Consider the following 26,022-nt stretch of genomic DNA (forward strand, 5'->3'; position numbering starts at 1 on the left):
CTTGTGTCTTGGAGTTCCAAGAAACAAAATTCCGTTGTCTTATCCACTGCCGAAGCCGAATATGTTGCTGCAGGTGCTTGTTGTGCACAATTACTTTGGATGAAATCCACCTTGAGAGACTTTGGTTGTAAGTTTAGCAAGATTCCACTCTTGTGTGACAACGAGAGTGCAATCAAGCTAGCTAACAACCCCGTTAACCACTCAAGAACCAAACATATTGACATAAGGCACCATTTCTTGAGAGACCATGAAGCCAAAGGAGATATCGTTTTAAGTCATGTGAGCACCGATAAACAACTAGCCGATATCTTCACTAAACCACTTGATGAGCAAAGGTTTTGTACCTTGAGGAGTGAGCTAAATATTTTGGATTCTCGTAACTTAGTTTGAGATCATGCACATGTTTGAGTGCTATAGAGAAATTGTGTTGAAAAATCTACTAGAGTTGGTAGGAGTGTGACTTTCAAAATAATTTGAATCTTTTCTTACTTGCTTGAGACTATTGTTCCCATTGTTGATTGCTGGCTAGTCTCAAGTTAAGCAAGCCACTCACATCACTAGATCTCTCTTATCAAAATTCAATCCTATTCTCATTGGAATTCTGCGCAGTTTTAGGAGGAGCCGGATTCTCCGGACCCTGGACCGGATACTCCGGATATCCGGATACTCCGGTCATACGTCCGGATACTCCGGATGGTAAAACATTCTTATATATACCGCGGCGGGGGTCGGTCAAAAACCGTTCTATCTCTTATTTTTCACCTCCACCGCGCCTCTCCTACTCTCCTCTGTCTCCCACTCGCCCAAGGGGAGATTTCCACCATCTTTTCGCGTAAGGGTTGCGAATCGTTGGAGGGAGTGCTCCATCTCGTCCGGAATCTCCGGAGAACGCTTTGGATTTGAAGTTTCCCGCGTTTTCCTCTTCATTAAGGTATTCAAACTTCAAATCGCCCGATCTCTCAATGTAGTGGTCAAAACTAGATATCCTTTGGGGCATTATCTTCCCTCATGTGCAGCTGCTTGTGCCCCAAATTTCATTCAAATCCCATGGTCAAATCTCTAGATTTCATGAAAGTAGGGTTTACATGTCGATGCCCGGAGACTCCGGATGTTCAGTCCGGATACTCCGGACTGTCCGGAGTATCCGGACATATATCCGGACTCTCCGGATTCCTAGAGATTCTGCCCATCTGTCTCATTCCTATTTCGTCTAGCTGCTCCTAATCGATATATTCTATATCCAGGCTATGGGACGTGAGCGTGCACAGGCTTCTTCCGGTCAGAGACGGCAAAAACGCCGTCATGATCCTCAAATCCAAGAGGAGGAAGTTTCTCCTCCTAGTCCTCCTCCAAGAGAACTTCGTCCTCGTCACCGTCCGGGCAAAGAGCCTGCAGGAAGCAGCTCACAAGCCCGTCCACCTCGCCAAGCTCCTTACATGATGCCAAGCATGGCAGTGCCTCCTCCTTCTCGGGCTAATCCATCGAGACGGGGAATTGCTTGGGATATCTGCCCTCGCACTCCTCCTCGCCTTCAAATTGAATATCCACAAGATCAACGTACATATCCTAGGTGTCCAAAGCTTCATCGTCCTCAAATCCTCACTGAGTTTACTACTACTATGGGGAGGAATTATTTCAAGCAGACTGTGGCACTTACGGATGCACGCAAGGAGGACGTTTACAAGTATGAGAAGGCTGAAAACTTGGAAAGGAGATTTTGGTGTCAGTTGCATCAAGATTTCTACTCCTCTGTTGTCATGCGCAAGGGCAAAGCTCCCATTGTTCCTTGCAAGTATGTTGATTGGGAATATTTTGAGAGGATGAATGACCCATTCTTCAATCAAGCTATTGAAAAGTGCAAGGAATTTGGTCTTTATGACATCATGGGATTTCGGTATGATTGGAATGAGGAGATTCTTGCTCAGTTTCACTCCTCTCTATATTATGATGCAAGGCAAGTTGCCTTCTTTTGGACTACCGAGGGAGTGAAATATGGAGTTGACTACATGACATTCTCTAGACTCCTTGGACTTGGTTCAGAGGATGAGAAGAGAGATCCCATTCATGTGGAACATCAGTTGAAACCAAGTCAATTACCGGCTCTTTTCTACAACCCTATTCTAGCGGAAGCCGGCAATGCAAGCACTCTCCAACCATTCTACTACACCATGAACCAATTTTTTCGTGCCACTATTGATGCAAAGGATGGTGATGCCACTGCTCTTAGGTACTTTGCTTGCAATCTCCTTGCCCGTGTCATGCCCGGTGGGCGACCTTTCTCCATTATGGATTTCATTTGGAATGAGTTAAGGAGGACGATGAATGATCCCCAAAAGTTTCTACCATCTGCTCCTTACATCATGTATATGATTGAGAGGGTCACCAAGGTCACCTTTCCCAAGGACTGCAAGCATGCTGCACTTCACCTTCGTTCTCGTTCCGGTGATGCACCGCACGCCCCTCCTCTTCATGCCGGTGCCACAAGGAACCCAAGGTTTGACCCAGCTCCATCCTATTCGGGTCCATCTTCTTCTCGCCGTGGTCATCATGATTCTTTTATCAAGAGGGCTCTTAAGAGCATTTTCTGCATGTGCAAGACTGCAACTCAAGAGATCAATGAAAACCGCCGTGACATTATTGAGATTAAGAGTCACTTGGGGCTTCCGGCGGATCCATACCATGAGTTGCCCGAGTTTGATGACCCATTTGCCGAATGGGATGCTGCGGATGAGGCCGCCACTGCTGCTGCTCATGCTCCTCTTCCTCGCCCACGTCAGCGCACACGTGCCCCTACACGATCCTGTCGCTCTCCTCCTCGTGGCCAAGAGATATTTGATGAAGAGGAAGAAACCGAGGAGGAAGCACCTCCAAACTACCGCGAAATCCCCGATTCGGATGAGGATGAGGACACCTCCGATGAGGATGCCCAAGATGATGATGAGTAGAAGACCTTCATGCCATTTTTCATTTCCTTTTTGGCACTTGTTGACAAAGGGGGAGTGAAAATGTCATTTATGTACTCATTTGGGCTATGTATCAAATTGTTAACTTTATGCGTTTCTTTTGAACATTTCTCATGTAAGGACTATGTGGTGTGAGGAACTTTGTAATGTGTGCTACTTTGTGGTCTACTAGTTTGCAGTTTGTTTTTAAGGATGAGCTGATAGTATGAGCCTAATTTGATTATGATGCAATGTTAATTTTTCCTGTGTTCTGATCTGATGGTCCGGATACTCCGGATAGTATTCCGGATACTCCGGTGGTCCGGAGTCTCCGGATTGAAAGCCGGAGTCTCCGGGTTATCGTGATCAAACACTAGTGTTTCCTGTTATATGACATGACTTTTGCATCACACACTTTTCAGCACACACATGCTCACCCCACTGTAGAATGTATAAAGAGTTTCCATGTCTTTTTCTAAATATGCCAATCTTGACTTTAGAGAAGTCAATTTGAAATTCAAATTCATGGCATACATTAAGGGGGAGCTCTTTACATGCTTAAGATTACGATTTTTTTTATGGTTATCAAATGAGATACATGTGGGTTGTCATCAATCACCAAAAAGGGGGAGATTGAAAGATATCTAGGCCCCTAAGTGGGTTTTGGTGATATATGACAAAGCACATGTATATTTAATCGTGTTATTAAGCATGTGTGCAGGTGCTAACGGTGACTAAGCAAAGCTTTTAGAGAAGCGTGAACCCTCAAAAAGGATATGAAAAGCGGCGTCCTCAAGTGTTCTTAAAGACTAGATTTTATTTTTGAAATTGAGTATAGGAACGCCGTACTATCAAGGGGAACTGTGATCCACTAGTGTAGACATGGTAGTTGTGCTCAAGAGAACCCACAAAAATCATAAGAAACCATCTCAACACTCAAAAAGGGACTTAAATGTGAAATTCAGTGTCTAGCCCGGAGTCTCCGGGTCCCAGTCCGGAATGTCCGGACAGAATGTCCGGAGTATCCGGACGTATACCCGGAGTGTCCGGGTTACTGTTACCTGTCTGGAAAACCAGTTTGTCCGGAGTCTCCGGACCCCTATGTCCGGAGTATCCGGACATATACCCGGAGTTTCCGGGTACCGCTCTTCCAACGGCTAGTTTCTGGGAGAGGGGGTATAAATACCCCCCATACCCCCTCTCACTCTCTCTCTCTTGCTCATTTTCGACCAGACCTGCAGAAAGCCTAAAGAGAGCCCTCTCACTCCCCATTTGCTTAATTCTTGAGTGATTTTCGTTGGGGTTTGAAGTGAGATTGTTGCAAGAGCTAAGATTGTGCAAGTAAGCCTTGATTTCATCTCTTGAGCACATCAAACCAAGTCTAGGCCGTGGATTTTAGTTTATTACTCTTGGAGCTCCAAGCTCCTAGACGGCTAGGCGTCGCTTGTGATTGCGTGATTGATTTGTAAGCATCACAGCTGGTTTGTAATCTTCCTTCGTCTCCGAGGAATTCATAGTAAGTGTCCCTAGGGTTTGAGCGTTGGTCTCACCCTTGGGAGAGGAGAATAGGAGTTCTTGAGCACCGTCTCTTGAATTCTTCCTCAACGGAGACGTAGCTCCTTTGGGAGTGAACTTCGGGAAACAAATTCTGTGTCAATCTCATATTTCTACCTCATTCTTGTGATTATTTGCTTGTAAGACTAACCTTTTAGGGTTTGAGGCCGATCTACTTTTGTACAAGTTTCACGAGAAAGAAAACTGGTGAGAAACACTCCAGAGGTACCCCTAGTCTCTCTAAATTTACCTGATTCAATTTACAGCATCTACAACAGTAATTAGTAGTACGGTTTTTCATACCCGGATAGTCCGGACAATATATCCGGAAACTCCGGACTCTATATCCGGAGTATCCGGACATATATCCGGAATATCCGGATACCTGTGTTACTAACCGTGTTCAAAGTGTTTTAAGTTGCAGATTAGCCTATTCACCCCCCCTCTAGGCATCTTGAGGTCCTTTCACCATCTTAACGAGGTCAACTATGGAAGTAGAACTCACATCATTAGATACCACCACTGTTGAGGCTGAGTGGCTTTGTGAGCTCCTTATGAACTTACCGATAGTTGAAAAACCAATACCGGCAATTCTAATGAACTGTGACAGTCAAACAATGATTGTCAAGGTGAACAGTTCAAAGGATAACATGAAATCATCTAGACATGTGAAAAGGCGGTTGAAATCTGTTAGAAAATTGAGAAATTCCGGAGTTATAGCCCTGTACTATGTTCAGACGGCTAAAAATCTAGTAGATCAGTTTACAAAGGGTATTTCACGAAATGTGATAGGCAATGCATCTATGGAATTGGGGTTGAGACCCATATGAGTCATTCTATAGTGGAAACCTGTCCTATGTGATCGGAGATCCCGTGAATTAGGATGGTGAAACAAACTAAAGTCTGACTGTGAGAAGAGAACATTTGTGAAAAGGGCTCATTCCATGTATAAGGTGCATTTCCCTTCTAATCTGTATGGTAGGTTGGTCTATATCTTAATGTGTTACAGGTGGTTTTTATAAAACAAATGAGTTGTTTTTTTAAAAACAAAGATATTGTCCTACAGAACATCTGAAAGGAACACACCTATATGAGTCTGACTACTGGTCATGGTCTATGAGAACTGGGTATTCTCTAGAAACTCATGAAGGGTTTGGAGTATGACTTATAAGCTCCAAACCGCAGGGATGCTTTTGCAGCCTAGTACCAGTGTAGGGCTCTGGTCAAACTTGTTTGCACAAGACTGGCAATTCAAGGCATAATCCATTGTACAGTTGTGAATAAGTGTAGCTTTTGTTCTAGATGGAAGTTCAACTTAACAGTCTCTGTCAAATACTGGTATATCAACGAAGGAACGAGGGCATTTCTAGTGTGGCTTGAATTTCTTGGTGGGGATTGTTGGAATTATGGGCTTGGCCCATTTATTCTAATCAATACAATAAAAGAATTTAAAACCCACTATTAAATGCTAGGGAATCAATTGCTTAATTCCGTACCGGGATTTAAGGAGGATCTCAACCGATTTAAAATGTGGACTTCGTGTACACAACTTGTGAAGCCGGTAAGAGGAGGTCGGTGAACCACACGCGCGCTCACTCGCCTCGCCGAGCCGGGCGGGCCGGGCCGGGGCCGTGAACCTGAGGCACCTCCATGCCTATATAAACCACCCCCTCCTCCTCTCATCCACACACACTTCAGCACTTGATCGTGATACTCCCGCTTAGGAGACCTCTCCCTTCTCCCTCTACTGCTTTCTGTCTTTCCCATCGCTAATGCTGCGCGCACAACTCTAGCGAGAGCAGGCCTCCGGAACCTCTGCTCGCTGAAGGTCCTGCACGAGACGCGGGCAATCAGGTTTTTGGGGAGAGTCTTGACGCGATTGCTCGCTCCCTGATCGACTACTTCGTCTACTTCCCGACGTGAACGAACGACTATTTCGTCTGCTTCCTGGTGACCGTTTGTGGGACTGCACTGCGAACCTCTTCTTGCATCAATATCGTTCGGCTACTTCAGGCAAGGCCAGTCGAATAGCATGTCTATTCCAACTGGTAACGGCGCAACCGGTGCCTCCGGCACTGGTCCCGCCTTGGGGTACACTCTAAAACTATTCTGGTTTAACTTTTTGTTCATACTTGTTAGTAAGAATAACGTGAACACATGCACATATATTATTCACAAATTATCACTCATTTATGCCATGAAATTGCTAGTAATATTTAGAATTAAAATATACTAAAAATTAGCTAGTTTTCTAACACTCTTTTGCACAGCGGGATCTCCCTCTTGATCTCTTCTTCTACCAGAGACACGGTTAGTCCTCGTTAAGCTTTTTTAAGTCCACAAGTGGTATGGGTTGGGCATCATCATTTATAGCTGGAACTAGTGGTTAGGGTGAGCCATTCCGTAGATTTAATTTAGCTGCTAGTGTTCCCAACAAAGAACGCACAATGTTTCGCCGCTCCAACATGGCCTCGATTCTATCCTTTACTCCCTCCCTCTGTCAGGGTGCGTTCGTTTTCTACGGTCTAAAGTTTAGACCCGTCACATTAAAAAGAATATTATTATTTAGAAATATTAAATAAAGTTTAATTATAAAACTTTTTACACAGATGGGTGCTAATTCGCGAGATAAATTTAAAAAGCCTAATTAATTCATAATTTGCCACAGTGACGTTACAGTAATCATCCGCTAATCATTGACTAATATACCTCATTAGATTCGTCTCGCGAATTAGGTCTGGGGTTCTGCAATTAGTTTTATAATTAGATTTTATTTAATATTTTTAAATAATAAGATTCTTTTTAATGTGACGGGTCTAAATTTTAGATCTAGGGAAAGAACGCACCTCAGTGTGCCAATGCAGCAAATGGTTTGGCCGGCCGGCAAATAGTTAAATCTGCTTTTCAAGCGCCTTTTCCCCCTTTTCACGCAGCCTGTATTGGTCAGTTCCATCGCCAGTTGCCCTTGGCGCTCCATGCCCACTTTCGCAGCAGTCAAAGAGTGCAGCGCAGCCAAACCAACCATCGCCACAGCAACCGTTACCGAACTAGCCAGCTGCACACTGGCACGTCGACCCCGTCGCCGACTGGGACCCGCATGCCAGTGGGCGATCCCGCGCAGCCCACCAGGATCACATCTTCCCCAGCTGTGGGTCCCACCATCTCCGACCTTTCTCCCCCACCTCACCTCACTCGCCGCGTCGGCGGCTCCTCCGGGTCCCCCCATCAAGGCTACTAATGGCAGCCGGATCTCGGCGACAGCACCGCCGGAGATGAAGCGCCGCCATCTCCCGCCGGTCCTCTTCCTACTCGCACTCTCGCTCCTCTCCCTCTCCTTCCGGCGCTACCTGTTCCTGCCCCGGGGCCCGTCCCCATACGCCGCCGACGCGCTCCTCCGCCGGCTCGCCGCCACCGACGTCGGCGGGGACCAGGTCCTGGCCGAGGCGGCCGCGCTCTTCGCCAACGCCTCGGTGTCCTCGTTCCCCAGCCTCGGCAATCACCACCGCCTCCTCTACCTCCGCCTCCCTTACCGCAGCAACGCCACCTCCGCCCCGCGGCAGCGCGCCGTCTCCCGCCTCCGCGTCCCCTTCCAGACGCTCCCCAGCGACGAATCCCTCCTCGCCGCCTTCCGCGCGTCCCTCCGCTCCTTCCTTCTCGCGCACCGTCTCCGCCGCCGGGATACCAATGTCGCCGCCGTCATGGGCGACCTCGCGGGCCTGCTCGGCCGCCCGCGGCGCTTCCCCACCTGCGCCGTCGTCGGCAACAGCGGCATCCTCCTCGGGTCCTGCCGGGGCGCGCAGATCGACGCGCACGACCTCGTCATCCGCCTCAACAACGCCCGCGTCGCGGGCTACGCCGCCGACGTCGGCGCCAAGACCTCGCTCTCCTTCGTCAACTCCAACGTCCTCCACTACTGCGCCGTCCGCTCCGCCATAACCACCCCCGGCTGCGCCTGCCACCCCTACGGCCGCGCGGTCCCCATGGCCATGTACGTCTGCCAGCCGGCGCACCTCCTCGACGCGCTCATCTGCAACGCCACCGCCACGCCGGCCTCCCCGTTCCCGCTCCTCGTCACCGACGCGCGCCTCGACGCGCTGTGCGCGCGCATCACCAAGTACTACTCGCTGAGGCGGTTCGTGGCCACGACCGGGGAGCCGCCGAGCAACTGGACCACGAGGCACGACGAGAGGTACTTCCACTACTCGTCGGGGCTGCAGGCGGTGGTGATGGCCCTGGGGGCGTGCGACGAGGTGAGCCTGTTCGGGTTCGGGAAGGCGGCGGGGGCGAAGCACCATTACCACACCAACCAGAAGAAGGAGCTTGACCTGCACGACTACGAGGCCGAGTACCAGTTCTACCACGACCTTCAGGCGCGGCCGGAGGCGGTGCCGTTCCTCGACGAGGCGCCGGGCTTCAAGGTGCCGCCGGTGAAGCTGTACTGGTGACCGGTGAGGTCGGTAACATGTAATTGTCAGCTAGTGTAGTGTGTTTGTTGTACAATGTTTACAATTTGATGATATGATAGCGGTGTTTAGGCAGAGAGAAATTTGTAGATTGTGTCAATTGGAAGGGGTTGAGAGACTATCTAGATGTCTCGGATCGGGGAGCACGTGGAAGAGGGGAAAATGTAGCTCAGTTTTGTGTTGATCAGAACTGATCAAATTCATTGTAACAATTCTTGTCCATATATTTAGTACACTACAATTGTACGCTTGATTTGGCACCGACAAAATGTAATTTAGGGGTAATAGAAATCTAAAGAAACTGTTGTTGACGTATCAGATTTGGAAATGCGTATGGAAAAAAGGAATGCTCTAGGAGTGGTGCTGACCGGGAAACAGTACTGGTGATTGTTCCTGCAATGTGTTATTATGTTTTTGTACAATTCTCACACTTGATTGATAGAGGTGTTTAGGCAGGGGAAAAGACCGTAAAATAGGGGTAGTTCAAAGGGAATTAGAGTCGTTTGAGATAGATGTGTCTGATTGTGAAATGTACCCCAAGTTTTCAGAGATAAAGAGAAATGCAGCTCAAATTTGTGTTGATCATATATATTCATGTATCCGATTTGGACATGTGTAAGAAGGAGAAAAAAATTCTAGGCGTACGAGTGCTCATTTTTGTGCATCCTCAGTTATCTGAAAAGGGGAAGAAAAATGCAGTTCATACTGCCTGTTTGATTAATTTCAGTAGCTTGATGAGAGCAAATTACAGCAATGTTTGGTTAGAAGATATCACCAGCTGACATCTAGGCATCTTCGCTTGCTCCCTGCTTATAAAAGGATAACTGTACAAGTAAATGTCACTATCTGATCTGCTGTAGCTGACAACCAATCACTACAAATCACTACTATGAACCATACTACAGCTCTCTGTACCCTAGAAGTCCAGCAGGTCAAAAAAAAAACACTACCATGAACCAACGAAGAATACAAAATTGTGAGAGTCGCGTACGCACTTCTGAAAGGTGGTAAGTTGAATGTGGTTCAACTGACATAGCATATTTTAAGACTGATGCCATTACAGTCAGTGCGCAATTGTTGTTCTGTCAGCTTGCACCACCGTCTCCGAAGTTTGGTTAGTGGTTACCGACAGAAATCAAACAATACTCTTTTTAATCTTACCTTCAAACTGCTGCAATCTGGTTTGCTGCATGCAGCGAGCTGATGGTATGTCTGTGATGCGCTTCAAGTTTTGACTGAACGAGTCAAACTGCTGATGGATGGAGCCGGCATGATCCATCTCAAGGCTTTTACTCTTGACATGAAATCTGACCGACCCTCTGCAAATCCAGCATGGATGCATGCTTAACTCCTTGCATCGAAAAGGACATAGCAATCCAGTCGAGGCTGCTGAGAGGCTCTGCCAGGAATTGCTGAGCTCACATTCCCTGGTTCCAATGTCACCTGCCCTTAGTAATGGCCGAAATCGACATCCATACCGCCCAAAGCCACACGGGGTCACTGTCGCACTTGCTGAGGAGACGAAGGCAGAGCAGATGTGGACCTTTTCATGTTATCTGTACGTGCAGCTGCAGCTCCTACTCTCCAGTACTCCTGCAGTAGTCGAGCTTGGCACTTTGGCAGCTTGAGGTACTCCAGCACAAAAATAGTACGTTCGTATCCAGCTGCGATCACGTTCCTTTTCCAATATGCATCCGTTCCGCTCAGGAGGAGTTCCGGAGCTAGTTCTATTATATAAATTTTTTTATTTAGAAGTATTAAATAAAATTAAATTATAAAATTATTTGTAGGATACTTGGGTTAACCTGTCAAGATGAATCTAAGATATATTAAACCATGATTAGTGGATAGTTACCGTAGCAATACTTTTGCAAATTATGAATTAATTAGATTTATTGAATTTGTCTCTCAGATTAGTACGTGCAAAATATTTTATAAATAATTTTTTTTTATTTAATATTTCTAAATGATAAGATTTTCTTTGAGATGATCAGATTTAAAGTTCGAATACCGAAATCAAACGGAACCCACTTTGCTCGGCTGTCGTCGCCATGATTGCTCAAGGAAGATAGGCCTGCAGTGTTCGCGGGAGTACAAGTACTGTGCTTCAGTGTCTGAGGTCAACATGTCCAATCAGACCAAGAATCCAAATGTTGGACCCAATACATTTATTTATTGATTTATTTGTTCTGCAGGTAGTAGCTGCATGTACGATTTGCAGTCTCTCCGATCTCAAACGGAGTAATACATAATAATCACAGATAAATTGTTTTAAAAGAGGAGTGTTTTTATTACAAAGCTTGAAGTGGTGGTCAGGTAGTATAGAAGACTTCAGAGATTTGACTAATTATATTCATTCGGCAACAAAAGCATACTCCTATTAGCACATTGGTCGTCAAAGGTTTTCTTGTTTTTGAAATCTTTGCACAAATCTCGTTTAGCTCGAAGTGACATACCAATGGCATGATGGAGGATTGAAGCACAGGGACAGATGAGAGAGCATTGGGGAGTAGTAGAATACATGCACTTGAATGCTGATCATCATGAGTTCTTGCCTTGGGACGGTAAGAAATCTGTTGCACACATCTCAGGGCTTTTACTCTTTGACATGAACTCCAACCGGATTTCCTGCAAATTTAGCAGATACTTTATCGCCCTGCCCCTTGACTCCAGACTCCATACACCAAACAGAGCATAGCAATAGTGGCTCTTGCCTGCCTGCCACTTGACTGGACCAGAGTATGTGACAGTCCTGAGGCAGTGCTGAGTTCACATTCCCTACTTCCAGTGTCTTCTGGTAATGGCCAACACTGACATCCTAACTGCCCCAACTCAGTCTCACACTGCTCTTCTGCCCCATGGCACACTTACTGTACTAGTAATACTGGTAGCACTAGCAGAGTGTTACAGTGATTTCTTGTGTATCACCGTTCATATGACCTCCCAAGCCGTCACCATTGCTGATGGCATTCCATTACCGTTAAGCTCGTTGCCCATTATCAGAGAAGACCTCACCCCCGAAATTCTAACCCTTGGTTTGGCAAAAACTAGCCTAAGCTTTTAGACCGATTCAACCAACAAGAAATATGCATTCCCCTCCGCATGTTGAACATGAGTAAGACGATCATCTCTAAAGAAAAAAACATGAGTAGCAAGATAAGGACAGGAGTGCATCGTTCACGTCAATCTTTGTTGCAAAGTGATGTGGGTGGCATCATGGAGTATTGAAGGAGGTAGCTAGCAACGGGGGGCAATTGATCGAAGGCAGCGGATAACTGGAGATGTGATGACCTGCACTTAATGATGGTCATCATTAGCTGATGCCTCGGGACAGCAAGAGAGATCTGTTCCAAGATCAGCAAGAACATTTGAGTTGACAGCAAGAGACTACAGCACTGCGCAGTCTACTGTACTTGCTAGTGCTACTTTGCTAGTAGTAGATGCAATCGAGTGCAACGGTTAAATGTCCATTGACCTTTGACGCTGCATCTGCTGATCTCTGCGTAGTATGATGATCAGCCCGACCTACACCATTGTTGAACTTCAAACCACAATGTTGAGTACTGTTAATTTAATCTAATGGTGGGAGTATGCTGAGCGGGTTACACGGTCTCGATCTGTGTGTGTTGAGGTAGAGAGAGGGAGAGAGCCCGGAAGAAGCGCAAAGGCAGGAAGACCAGGAGGCCATGACTGACGAGACGGAGGAGGAGGAAGAATGATGGCGTATCTTTGGACCTTAGCTTCTTCCCTGGACTGCGTCATCAATTCAGCTCCATCATCACACTCTCTGGTGACAGCTAGCTACCACGCACACACAGCCTCGAGTCTGCAGCTGTGGAGGAGGATACATGACGCACAGCATTGACTCGTAACTACTACTGGGCTACTGGCTACATGAACACACGCCCGTTGCTCCTCGATCGAGCTCGAAGGCCGCCTATAAATAGGCACCCACGAACACTTCAGCGCAGCACATCGATCGAGCTCCTAAGCCTCCTCCTTTCCCCTACGCATCAGCTGCCTTCCAAGGCTAACCGCTTCAGGCTTCAGAGAAAGGTGCTTGAAATGCTGCAGATCATTGCAAATGCTATTAGTACTCTTGTTTTGCTCCATCTTGAACCCTTTGTTTCTTTGTTTTTGTTTCAAATTGAAGTTCTGTTTATCTTTGGGTCATGGTCATGCACATTTTGACATACAAATGCATGCACATATGAATTGAACCCTGTGTTTTCATGTCTGTTTGGCATTTTTAGCACACTTCATAAAGCAGTTGGCATGTGTGTTTTCTGAAGCTTAATTTGGTGATTTTGGATGCATATGCAGGTCGGCAACGAGGCAGGATAGATGGATCGTGTGAACTCGAGCCTGTGCCTGGAGAACCTGCGCATGATGCACGAGAACGAGCGGCTGCGGCGGAAGGCGCAGCAGCTGGACCAGGAGAACAAGGCCCTCCTCGCCGAGCTCAAGCGCAAGCAGCAGCAGCATGCCTCGGCGTCGGCGGCGTCCCAGGGCGCCCCTTCCGGTTCCGGCGGCGGCCACTCCGCCGCCGCCACGACCGGCAGCTTCAAGGCGGCCGGCAAGCAGCCCACCATGTGAACAAGTGACCACTGCTCGCGTGCATGGATGCATGGTTGCCTTTTGTGAGTAGCAGTAGCAGTAGCAGTAGGCTAGTGGATAACTTGAGCATATGCATGCGTTGCTACTAGTACTATTTAGCAGAACTGATGATTACGGTGAAGCCAGCCAGCAGTGGCACCATTTTGGGCTATGCAGGTTGCAGGAGCATGCAGTACTTATTAGCTGGTCAGTCAGCATGCAAGTCGTTCCTAATGCACGCTGCACGCTACATGTGTAAAGCAGAAAGCTCAATGTAATGGAACTATGTACGTACTAGCGTCATGTCACAATTAAACTTGGCTTCGTCTCCGTGTAATTTTATCAGGACACACGCAAATTTTATCTCTCTGCAGACACTTGCCGTTCATAGCCTCAAGAAACAAATAAAAATCTGGTTAGCTGTGTAGAGATAAAATGAGCCTTTTTTCCCCATCTTCCCAATGATAATGCGCGGTAGCGAGATCAGGGAGGGCCGTGTGCCGCTTCACTGGAAAGCCCGCAGTAGGCCCAGCCCAATATGAACCCGACAAGAAAAACTCAGCCTTGCTTGGTATATTTCCCGTATGGGCTGCCCATGACATGCCTTTTTTTCCCCCGAAATGACTTCTCTTTTTGACGACGACGAGAGAACGGGACGACTGTTTATCACTCGGGTTACAAGTAAGTACTATCTGACTGTCACGGATTAATTAACTATTAGCTAATTAGGTGGCCAAATGATGGACAGACATAGTTAAGCTAGCTCAAACCTGGGGTTTGAATAATATAGCTCCACCAGCACAAACATTTTCCCCTGAAAAATCTGCAGAAACTAGAGAGCAGTGTCTCCAGCTAGGATTTGTAGGCAACCTACTCTACCGGGTCACACGATGTCACCAGCATCTTTACCAAGACAGTAGAACAAACTCACCCACCCTCTCGATCGTCTCATCGCACGCATACATGTTCGTGCAAGCAAGGCAAGCATCATCATTCATATATACCACCGGTACCCTGCACGCCAAGCCCAGCTACCTTCTTCTCTTCTTCATCCAAGTCACGAGTCCGATCCCAGGCAGCATGGCAGGCATAGGCATGGGCGGCAGCGACGGCGACGACCGGAAGAAGGCCAATAAGGTGATCGCCGACATCGACGAGGACGAGCTGTTCGAGCTCGACATCACCCTCCTCGACGGCCGCCACCGCGGCCATTCCGCCGCCGTCGCCGACGAAGACGATGATGCTGCCGGGCAGCATGCCCTGCTGGCCAACTGCCTGCTGCCGGCGCGCTCGGTGAGCAACGCGGTGCCGGTGGACGCGAGCAGCAGCGCGCTGTCGTCGTCGTACCCCTACTCCGGCTACTACAGCTCGAGGAGGCTCATCGTCTTCGCTGGGGGCGGCGGCATCGGCAGGAGGTTATTTCTTGGGCGGCCGGGGAACTCGGCGAGGTTTTGCTTCTCGAGCAGGGGATTCGAGACCTACTTCCAGAGGTACTGAGCATTGTTGAGCCGCTGAGCGACCTACCAAATGAACTTGCACGCTTCGTCTCATGTAACGGTACGGTGCAGACCGAGGGAAAAACAGCTAGGTCCAGACAGTACTGGCTTAAGGCACAAGTCGATTCAATTTTGTACTACTCATTTGTGGCCCGGTCGTATAGTGTATGTATACTAGCTATATAAATTGACTGAACGAACCCGGCTTCGAGACTTTGCCACCTATGTGAGCTGAGACGATTGCCCAGTTCAAGTATATTTGCTATAGCAAATGGAGTTTTTTTATTTTTAATTGCAAAACATACCAAATGGGCTTCCTTTTGTTTGCAAAACTATAACAAACAAATGGTGAACCTTTACACTTTTGGCCCAAACTGATTCATGCTCGTCTCGTACCCATTTATCTAGCAAATTATATGATGAGTTAATCATGACACACAATTATATGATGAACTTACACCATTTACACACACAGCATAAATTGGTGAAGTGATGTTTCTTCCCCCTCTGTATTTAGTGCAGAGTACAGCACATGCTTCTGCTCTGTCTACGTAGTCTAATGATATAACAGATCGCAGATCACTGATGCAGCAGAGTGCAAATAATTAAGAGCACAATTCAGCAGCACATTCAACTCAAGTAAAACAGCACACAGTGCTCTTTGCGGGAAGGGTGACGGGGAATCAGCCGGAGAAGGAGCGGAAGGCCGTTCGCCGCAGACCGTCGCCGCCGGGCGCCAAGCGACAGTAGAGTAGGCATCTGGTGTGTGTCAGTACAGTAGAGTTTATTTTCCTCTCAAAATAAAAGTCGAGTTAATTTTATATATGGGTCAGAAAATTTGGCTGCTGCAGATGTGGTGTGTGTTCCACGTTTCCCTGAGCGAAATTAGGCATCAGAAAGTTGACATATGGAAGGAAAGGAACCTAGACTTCAGAAAGAACAAAGTTGCCTAGTGTTGTTGAAATCTGTAATGAACAGACTTCAGAAAGAACAAAGTTGCCTACTATATCGCTGAAATCTGTAATGAACAGAGCTCAGAAAGGACAAAACCCCTCCTACTAGGTTATATATAGCTATGTAATATTCGTGCACCAAGAAGAGCAAAGAAAGGGAAGAGCAAGATAAAAGAAACAAACATGTAGGATATGGCCTATTCGGGGAAGGATTTCCAAACTCGCATCAATCAGATATGCCATCGTCGAAATTCGAAATAATGGTTTTCAGAAATATATCATGAAATTTTATCTGCAACTAATACTCGATGTTCAAGTTGTCACCTAAGATAATACTTCGTCCTAATCATATTTAGTGCTTCCTTTCTCATCTTGCATCTTTGGCCACTCGATGGTTACTCAAGGAAAAGGTTCAATCATACAGACAATTTAGCCTCCGGTAGGTTTTCTTTCACTACCATATATCAAATCAAAATATAACAAAATTGGGTATATGCGAGACGAAGAATCATGTTTACTGTTGAACCTACAAAATCTTGCATTCGTCAGGAGACAAATTAAAGGAGATGTATGAATAACAATTGTTTGATAGGTTTGGATTATACGTTTGTTGATTATTCAGATAAATTAGAAGTCTAAAACCTGAACAGATCATGCTATCATTTCTAGATTAGACGGTATTGATATTTTTGGGTATTATTTTGCCAATTGTACAAATAATCTTTTTAGCATGTTTTCGTATGCCTCACATACAGTTCTGTGAAAATTTTCTGCTAGGTTTTATACTCTTTAACGTTATTCTTTGCAATATCTAATTTCTTCCTTCTCTTTCTTATGTGTCTTTCTGCATTTTAGTGGCATAGGTATCAAAAAATTACATCCTTGACCTTGAGTACCTGAGTTCTTCCTTCAACTAGCAAAGAGATCTGGATCCACTCCCAGCAACAGAGAACACAAGTACAACCGTGGATATTACATTGTCTTTTAGGCTAGCCTAGGGAATTCTCGCATGGGTAGGTTGTAACGTTGCATGTATAAGTAACCGGTTGTAATGGTTCGAGTTTCCTGCCACACTCTCGCTGTAAACTCTAATCATTGCATCTCCTTGCAAAGATGCACAGCTATCCTGTGTCTTCTTGGGGGAAAAAAGATTACATTGTTACAGCATGCAGTCAGGCAATAGGAAAAGAGCATCCAGTTTACAGTCAGATTGAAATAACTGTATTGTTTTGACATGCATCAAATGTAATTCTTTTCATTTGGCTTAAGGACAAGATGAAGGAAAAGTAGGGGGGGTTCGAGGTCCACCACTCACCACATAGGATCTCCATACTTTTAATACTTAGAGTGGGCAGTCACCTAGATACAACGGTGTCTCCTTATTTGTCCATGTCTCCAACCGTCGTTCTCTACATCTTTCTCTATATCCTTTATTTACAGAATTCTCTACAAGATTCTCTCCTCTATATCTCATTTCTCTCCAACAACGTTCTCTAAATCTCGTTCTCTATACATTAAACCCTATATTAGAAACGTATTTTGTTCCAAATTTTTGTACGTACGTATTTATCATACCTCAAATGCTATGGGCATATTTTATTTTTATTTAATTCAGTGTTTAAAACGTAAAGAAAAAATAGAGAAGAGGAGAGAGAATCTCTATATATAGAGGAAACCTGTAGCGTTCTCTATTTTAGAGGACTATTTAGAGAACGCTGCTGGAACAATGAATGGAATCTTCTCTATATATAGAGTACAGAACGGTTTAGAGGGTACCGTTGGAGACAGCCTTAATAGCAGTTGAATGCGGTACGGGTGTATTCATATTCTACAAGGTGACAGAACAAGATCCGACAATTTTCGTTTCCAGGAGATTTGGGTGTCAGAAAAAGTGCACATAGTGTGAATCTGGCAAGCGGCACACTGCAAACAGTTGATGATCTTTTTTCCTGTGGGAGATGTCCAACGACCCTGGTTTCAGACTTTCAGTGACTGATTGTCTCATACATAAATTTTACTATAAGCATAGATCGTTCATTATTCTCAATCTTTCCACTTACAAAACAATCCAATACCAATACAATCTGCAAAACACATCTGGTTTATTTGTAGTGCAGGACCTAGGGGAATTTAATTTAGAACAAGATCATTGATTTCACAGAAATAGGATTGGAAGGCCCTTATTTATCGTAATGTGGACAATGAGATCCACAATTTTCAGCGCCTCCTAGCAGCAGTTTCTCTCTGAGCATTGAAGTAGACAGCAGCCACAGGGAGGCCAAGGTCATTTTCCTCGGCGAACTGCCGGGTGTTGAAATGATCCCTGAAGGATGGCACAGTTACAGTTTGCCTGCGCTTCTGCTTGAAGAGCACAAAAATGAACCTGTGGATACCAATGTTAGGTCTTGGGCTCTCGTAGCTTATGACCTCTCGCCCTGCAATTTGAAATATGTATGGTTATTAATTCGAAGAACAACTGGAACATGCATAGATTAAGCACGAATCAGTGGAAGTGTATACCAAAGTAGGCATCTGTTGTCCCAGGTATATCAGTCACGATCCTGCAAATGTAAAGGATAACATTTAGCCACACCACTCTCATTTTAAGTGATCAGAAAATGTGCTGTCTTGTATATATGGAAGATGTGGTGCTATCTTCCTCAGCAACATATGCTACTTAACATCCATGAGGTAATAATTGCTGAATATTACCAGTGGAGGTGTTCCCTTAGATATGGATCACTTGGTCCTGGGACATCTGGGTCTGTCATAACCTGAAATTTGAAGAACTATGGCCATTAGGGAGGAACAGTACGTATATGATATGAATATTTGGATTTATCTATGAAACATTTGACTGCTAACCAATGTAAAGAAAGACCGCAAGTCACCCCCTTGAACCTCTACTCTTGGTTTAGATACAATTGCTGATGGATAGATTTCATGGCCATTGAAGACAAGTTTGTTTGAGTTGTAGGTCACTATCATCTTCACACATGGGTTAAAGGAGTCGAGAACTTCTCCAATCACCCGACCGACTACGAGTGGCTCGACAGACCTAGACATGTTTGTTGGGACGAGGTATTTGTATTTTGCACAACAAATGCTCTGACTGAATGCAGCAAGCTGGTGCACTCAGCGATGTGCCAAAGAGCTGCTTATTGGCAATTTGTAGAGGACAAGCCTCTATTTATAGTGGTTTGGGGCCTGCTGCCAAGTGTAGGATCAAAAGAGGATGTGAGGCATGTGTGTTTTTTAGTTGGGTATGCTGTGGATGCAGCTGAAAAGGCAACAGGAAGGATGTATTGCTTTTTCCAAGAAAGCCAAAGGGTGGTATATTTTCTCTAACTATTACAGATAGAATCTACACAAGCAATGTTTCATGCATGTTCTTTCAAGTTCTCGGGATAAAACATTTTTTTCCTCTCAGAACCATCTGATATGAATATCGATGACTACAGATGTGCAAAATTTTCCTTTTATATGAGATGAGTATACAGTAGACATTCTTTTATGACTGAAACAAAGTCTTTCAGGTCACTGTGGAGTCCTCAAAATATGTGATAGATTAATATGCATATGTTATACTACCTTTATAGAACATAACATGGCTCCAAGAAAGTGGGTCAGTAAAGATTACATTGCTAAGTCATCCGGTATTGGTAGGAAACACTGCATGCCTACCTATGTAGGATCTGCATGGCAATCGCTTTGCAGAACTCTATGCTTAACCATGTTATCAAATTGTTGTGTGCCATTATCTTTATACCCTTCCGAAAGAGAAAAAAGGAGCTTTTACATATAATCATTAACATCTGATTTCTGGAGAGAACACTTATCCTTTTTTCCTTTAAAAAAGACATCTCTATGTAACTGTTTGTGACAAGTTTGGAAGTATGGCTTTGTGGAGATAAATGGAAAATAAAGGGGAATATTTTTCCTTGCTTTGGAGACAGAAATTGCCGCACTGTTGACGTGGAAACCTTTGTGCTCTGCAGAATATGATGCTTAATCACCTTATCAAATTTGTGTATCAGCTCTGCACCTTTTAAAGGGGAAAAACATACGAGCTATTCTGGAAAATTTGCAGTAGCATCTGATTTCTGGGGAGCACAATAAAATACCTTATTGTTAAAAAAATGCATCTATGGGAAATTATTCATGGCAAGTTAGGAAGATGGCCTTTCTGGAGCTAAATGGGAAAAAGGGGAATATGATTCTTTGGAATTTTGGTTTTTGGCGAAACTATCGATCCATTTGGCATGCTTGATTTGATGTTTACTTACATTCCCAATATTCTTATCCTCCGGTTTTCTAATTTTTTCATTATCTGGTAGGCAAAATGCTGCACTGTCCGCTTGGAAGCCTCTCAACGCTCAAATTTTTATCTTTGCTGGATTATTTGTTTAGGAAAACCTCATTTAGCTGCCTATTTTTCTGTTAAGGAAAGAAAAGCATTGAGTTCAATTCCTGTTAGAATCTTTCCTCGGACTGTGATTGATGGATAAGTCCTTGCTGCTGGTCTTTGTGGTCCTTAGTAGCGGTTAGCATCTTGTAGTCTTTAGCATCTTGGACTGCAGGCATCTTGGACTGAAGGACAGCAGTTAGTGTCCTCTTGGACTGAAGGACAGCAGTTAGTGTCCTCTCTAGGATAGCAGTTAGACTAGTGTTAGACTAGCATTATTAGCTTTGTTGCTGCCCAGCAGCCTGCTGTATATATATATGGCCACCCCTCCCGTTGGAAGGCATGGCATTGTGAGTGTAAATGAAGAAAAACCCAGAAAACTTCCCCAACTTGAGTGTCATCCTCTCAGCTCAATGAGAGTGAAAGTTGAGCTCCTAACATCTGGTATCAGAGCCGTACTTTCCTGTAGGTTGGATATCTCTTACTCCTCCCCTTCCGAAGCCGTTGTAGCAGCGCAACAACCACCAGCAGCTCGTGCAGCAGCAGCAACAGCTGCACCAGCCGCTGCAACAGCAGTAGCAACTCCGGCTGCCTCTTCTCCCCCGTTCCCTTCCCCCTCTCCACGCAGCAGCCCCTTGGAGGCGCGCCATGTCCGACGCACCGTCTCAGCGCTCGGTCGCCTCGAGCGCACGGCGCCAGCAAGACGCCGAGCTCGCCGTGGCAGAGGAGCGCAGCCGAGCGATGGCTCAAGCCGCTGCAGCAGCGGCGAGGGCGGCCAGGCTGGCTGCAGCGGAGCTGGCAGCTACCCGGGCGGAGGTGGAAGCAGCGGAGGCGGAAGATGCAGCGCGTGCGGCGGAGGTCGAGGTTGAGACCTTGCGCGGCAGCCTCAGCGGCTCCATCGCCGGCGACACCACCGCCGACGGGGACCTTGAGGGGTTGGCAAGGGAGAGGGCGCGGCAGCGGACCGCGCGGTGGGCGGCAGCCCACCCCCACGGCGGCGGCCCGGAGGCCGGCGCGCCCGGCGGCGGTCCAGGGGGCCGCGCGCCCGGCGGCGGAGGCGGCACCCCTGGTGGCGGCGCTCCTGGCTGGGGTGCGCGCGGCGGCGCCCCCGGCTACCACGGCCTCCAGGCGGTGGTCAGGGACGTCGGTCCCGGCGGTGGGTGGCCCACCCTCACCAAGACCAACTACGTCGAGTGGGCCGCGGTTATGGAGGTGAAGCTCCAGGTGCGGCATATGTGGGAGGCAGTCCGGTACGGCGATGTCGACTACGATGCGGATCGACGGGCGCTGGATGCTCTCATCACAGCAGCCCCGCCCGAGATGCAGTTCACGCTTTCCAAGAAGCGAACTGCCAAGGAGGCCTGGGACTCTATCGCTGCGGCACGTATCGGCAGCGACCGCGCCCGCAAGACCACTCTCCAGGCACTTCGCAAGGAGTGGGAGAACCTGGCCTTCAAGCCAGGTGAGGATGTTGATGACTTCGCCTTTCGTCTCAACACTCTGCTGCAGAAGGTGGTGCAGTTCGGCGACGACACCTACGACGAGGAGAGAGCCGTCGAGAAGCTCTTCCGCTGCGTCCCCGAGAGGTACAGGCAGGCCGCTCGCTCAATCGAGTCTCTGCTGGACCTCTCCACCATGACGATCGAGGAGGCGATAGGTCGCCTCAAGGTCGTCGACAGCGACGAGCCACAGGCTCCCTCGAGAGGCATCTCCATCGGTGGAAAGCTCCACCTCACTCAGGAGCAGTGGGAGGCTCGGCGCGGTGACAGGAGGGGGGGGGACCCCTCTCCCTCGACTGGTGGCCGCAAGCGCGGCAAGCCGCGAAAGGGGCGCGGAGGTGCCCAAGCCGGGGCACGAGGGCGCACCGAGGGTGGCGCCCGCGGAGATGCTCAAGGCGGCGCCGCTGACAGGCCCAAGGCGTCACGAGACGACGCCTGCCACAACTGTGGCAGGCCTGGCCACTGGGCCAGGGACTGCCCGCAGCGGAGGCGTGGGGTCCAAGCCCACGTCGCGGAGGCCCAGCCGGATGACGAGCCGGCACTGTTCCTACTCCACGGGGACATGGGGCCACATCCGGCAGCACCGCCTGCCACCGCTCTACTCCACCTAGACGAGCCGCGTGCCCGAGTCCTCCTTGGCGACAGCTCTGACGACGACAGGGTCGATGGCTGGTACCTCGACTCCGGCGCCACGCACCACATGACCGGGCGGCGGGAGTTCTTCTCCGACCTGGACGTCGACGTAGGTGGCTCCGTCAGGTTCGGGGACTCCTCCGCTGTGGAGATCAAGGGCGTGGGCTCCGTGATCCTCACCGCCAAGTCCGGAGAGCACCGGATGCTCACCGGAGTCTACTACATCCCGGCGCTGCGAAACTCCATCATCAGCCTTGGGCAGCTCGATGAGAGCGGCTCCCGCGTGGTGATCGACAGCGGGGTCCTTCGCATCTGGGACCACCGTCGCCAGCTTCTCGCCAGGGTGGTTCGAGGGAAGAATCGCCTCTACATCCTCCATGTCAGGGTGGCCCAGCCTCTTTGTCTTGCAGCTCACAGGGATGACGAGGCATGGCAGTGGCACGAGCGCTTTGGGCACCTCCACTTTGAGGCCCTGAAGCGGCTCGGCGCCAAGGAGATGGTGCGAGGCCTCCCATGCCTTGACCACGTGGAGCACCTCTGCGACGTCTGCGTGCTGACGAAGCAGAGGCGGCACTCCTTCCCCCAGCAGGCGAGCTTCCGAGCCAAGGAGCGGCTCGAGCTTGTACACGGGGACTTGTGTGGCCCGGTGACACCGGTCACACCAGGAGGACGGCGCTACTTCCTGCTGCTCGTCGACGACCTCTCCCGCTTTATGTGGGTGATGATCCTCGGCAGCAAGGGAGAGGCTGCGGACGCCATCAGGCGTGCTCAGGCTGTTGCGGAGACGGAGAGCGGCCGCAAGTTGCGCGTGCTGCGCACCGACAACGGCGGTGAGTTCACGGCGGCAGAGTTCACGGCGTACTGCGTGGATGAGGGCATCCAGCGCCACTACTCTGCGCCGTACAGCCCGCAGCAGAATGGCGTCGTCGAGCGGCGCAACCAGACGGTGGTGGGGATGGCCCGGGCCCTCCTCAAGCAGAGGGGCATGCCGGCCGTTTTCTGGGGAGAGGCGGTGGTGACGGCCGTCTACATCCTCAACCGCTCGCCCACCAAGGCACTCGACGGCATGACGCCGTATGAGGCTTGGCATGGGCGTAAGCCAGCTGTCTCCCACCTGCGGGTCTTCGGCTGCCTCGCGTTCGCCAAGGAGCTTGGCCCCATCGGCAAGCTCGACGACAGGAGCACTCCGGGAGTGTTCATCGGCTATGCGGAGGGTTCGAAAGCCTACCGCATTCTCGACCCGGAGACACAGCGTGTGCGCACGGCGCGCGACGTTGTGTTCGACGAAGGGCGAGGATGGGCGTGGGACAAGGCGGTGGACGACGGCTCGGCTCCGACGTACGACGACTTCACCGTCGAGTACGTCCACTTCGAGGGAGCTGGGGGAGTAGACAGCTCTTCTTCGCCGAGCGTGCCTACCCCGGTCCCCGAGCCTCCACCGACTCCAGCGCCCGCCACACCGGCGGCACCACGCCCTTCAGCTACGACTCCGGCTGCGCCGAGTTCCTCGGCTGCACCACCACAGCCGGCGACGCCGCGATCTCCAGTACCGATAGCCACTCCTCCGGGCCCGTCTACTTCGACACCTGCTCGTGCTGAGCACAGTCCGGTGGAGTTCGCTACTCCGCTCTCTCACGACGAGGAGCGCGTCGACGCGTACCATGACGGCGAGCCGTTGCGGTATCGTACGATGGAGGACCTTCTCGGTGATCAGCTGGTGCCGGGACTGGTGCCTCACGACCTGGAGGCACAGTTGCACCTTGCGTGCGACGACGGCGAGCCTCGGTCTTTCGCAGAGGCCGAGGGACACGCGGCATGGCGTGCCGCGATGCAGTCGGAGATGGATGCGATTGAGAAGAATCGCACTTGGGAGCTTGCTGATCTCCCTCGCGGTCACCGCGCGATCACCCTTAAGTGGGTGTTCAAGCTGAAGAGGGATGAGGCCGGCACCGTCGTCAAGCACAAGGCCCGCCTGGTGGCACGAGGTTTCATGCAGCAGGAGGGCGTCGACTTCGACGATGCCTTCGCTCCCGTGCTTGAAGGAGGAGGTCTACGTGCACCAACCACCGGGGTTTGCGATCCCCGGCAAGGAGGGTAAGGCGCTACGTCTGCGCAAGGCCCTCTATGGCTTGCGGCAGGCCCCAAGGGCGTGGAACGCCAAGCTGGATTCCACGCTCAAGGGGATGGGCTTCGAGCAAAGCCCGCACGAGGCGGCCATCTACCGGCGGGGCAAAGGAGGCAATGCCCTGCTGGTGGGTGTCTACGTTGACGACTTGGTGATCACCGGCACCAAGAATGCGGAGGTGGCGGCGTTCAAGGAGGAGATGAAGGCCACCTTCCTTGCGCTAGCTGCCCAGGAGGGCTGGCGTGTCCATCACATGGACGTCAAGTCGGCGTTTCTCAACGGCGACTTGAAGGAGGAGGTCTACGTGCACCAGCCACCGGGGTTTGCGATCCCCGGCAAGGAGGGTAAGGCGCTACGTCTGCGCAAGGCCTTCTATAGCTTGCGGCAGGCCCTAAGGGCGTGGAACGCCAAGCTGGATTCCACGCTCAAGGGGATGGGCTTCGAGCAAAACCCGCACGAGGCGGCCATCTACCGGCGGGGCAAAGGAGGCAATGCCCTGCTGGTGGGTGTCTACGTCGACGACTTGGTGATCACCGGCACCAAGAATGCGGAGGTGGCGGCGTTCAAGGAGGAGATGAAGGCCACCTTCCAGATGAGCGACCTGGGGCCTCTCTCCTTCTACCTGGGGATCGAGGTGCACCAGGACGACTCCGGGATCACACTTCGACAGACCGCCTACGCCAAGCGCGTCGTCGAGCTCGCTGGGCTCATCGACTGCAACCCAGCTCTTACTCCGATGGAGGAAAGGCTGAAGCTGAGCCGTGACAGCACGGCGGAGGAGGTAGACGCTACTCAGTACCAGCGTCTTGTGGGGAGCCTCCGCTACCTCGCCCACACACGGCCAGACTTGGCGTTCTCCGTCGGCTACGTCAGTCGGTTCATGCAGCGACCGACGACGGAGCACCAGCAGGCCGTGAAGAGGATCATTCGCTATGTTGCGGGGACTCTCGACCATGGTCTCCACTACCCGAGGTGCCCTGGAGCGGCACACTTCGTCGGGTACAGCGACAGCGACCACGCCGGCGACATCGACACCAGCAAGAGCACGAGCGGGATCCTCTTCCTCCTCGGCAAGTGCCTCGTGAGCTGGCAGTCGGTCAAGCAGCAGGTGGTGGCCTTGTCCAGCTGCGAGGCCGAGTACATAGCGGCCTCCACCGCGTCGACTCAGGCGCTCTAGCTCGCTCAACTGCTTGGTGATCTACTCGGCAGAGACACTGGAGCAGTGGAGCTCAGGGTGGACAGCAAGTCCGCTCTGGCCTTGGCGAAGAACCCCGTTTTCCACGAACGGAGCAAGCACATCCGGGTGAGGTATCACTTCATCCGAGGTTGCTTGGAGGAAGGAAGCATCAAGGCGAG

General features: G+C 49.4%; 3 protein-coding genes across 3 annotated transcripts; 2 read left to right on the plus strand and 1 right to left on the minus strand.

The window, feature by feature from the left end:
- Window positions 1–7,674: 7,674 nt before the first annotated feature.
- On the plus strand, window positions 7,675–9,209 carry LOC112886429 (sialyltransferase-like protein 2). The gene has a single exon (XM_025952330.1). It carries the CDS (start codon window positions 7,769–7,771, stop codon window positions 8,939–8,941), a length of 1,173 nt encoding a protein of 390 aa, XP_025808115.1. The 5' UTR covers window positions 7,675–7,768; the 3' UTR covers window positions 8,942–9,209.
- Window positions 9,210–14,619: 5,410 nt separating this feature from the next.
- LOC112887940 lies at window positions 14,620–15,694 on the plus strand. The gene is made up of 2 exons (XM_025954235.1): window positions 14,620–15,045; window positions 15,623–15,694. Exons 1-2 carry the CDS (start codon window positions 14,636–14,638, stop codon window positions 15,654–15,656), a joined length of 444 nt encoding a protein of 147 aa, XP_025810020.1. The 5' UTR covers window positions 14,620–14,635; the 3' UTR covers window positions 15,657–15,694.
- Window positions 15,695–18,079: 2,385 nt separating this feature from the next.
- Window positions 18,080–19,142, minus strand: LOC112886622 (CEN-like protein 2). The gene is made up of 4 exons (XM_025952569.1): window positions 18,870–19,142; window positions 18,717–18,778; window positions 18,525–18,565; window positions 18,080–18,439 (listed from the first exon to the last, which is right to left on the minus strand). The coding sequence occupies exons 1-4, from the start codon at window positions 19,068–19,070 to the stop codon at window positions 18,222–18,224; spliced, it is 522 nt and encodes a 173-aa protein (XP_025808354.1). The 5' UTR covers window positions 19,071–19,142; the 3' UTR covers window positions 18,080–18,221.
- Window positions 19,143–26,022: the final 6,880 nt, after the last annotated feature.

This window comes from Panicum hallii, chromosome 3 (assembly GCF_002211085.1).
Source record: "Panicum hallii strain FIL2 chromosome 3, PHallii_v3.1, whole genome shotgun sequence".
NCBI classification, from domain to species: Eukaryota; Viridiplantae; Streptophyta; class Magnoliopsida; order Poales; family Poaceae; genus Panicum; species Panicum hallii.

Excerpts from the sequence above, each read along its gene's own strand:
- LOC112886429 (XM_025952330.1), top strand. The coding sequence starts at position 7,769 with ATGAAGCGCCGCCATCTCCCGCCGGTCCTCTTCCTACTCGCACTCTCG.
- LOC112887940 (XM_025954235.1), top strand. The coding sequence starts at position 14,636 with ATGGCAGGCATAGGCATGGGCGGCAGCGACGGCGACGACCGGAAGAAG. Across the intron at positions 15,046-15,622 it reads TTCGAGACCTACTTCCAGAG|ATCGCAGATCACTGATGCAG; the intron begins GTACTGAGCATT and ends ATGATATAACAG.
- LOC112886622 (XM_025952569.1), bottom strand. The coding sequence starts at position 19,070 with ATGTCTAGGTCTGTCGAGCCACTCGTAGTCGGTCGGGTGATTGGAGAA. Across the intron at positions 18,566-18,716 it reads CTAAGGGAACACCTCCACTG|GATCGTGACTGATATACCTG; the intron begins GTAATATTCAGC and ends TTACATTTGCAG. Across the intron at positions 18,440-18,524 it reads GACAACAGATGCCTACTTTG|GGCGAGAGGTCATAAGCTAC; the intron begins GTATACACTTCC and ends TTCAAATTGCAG.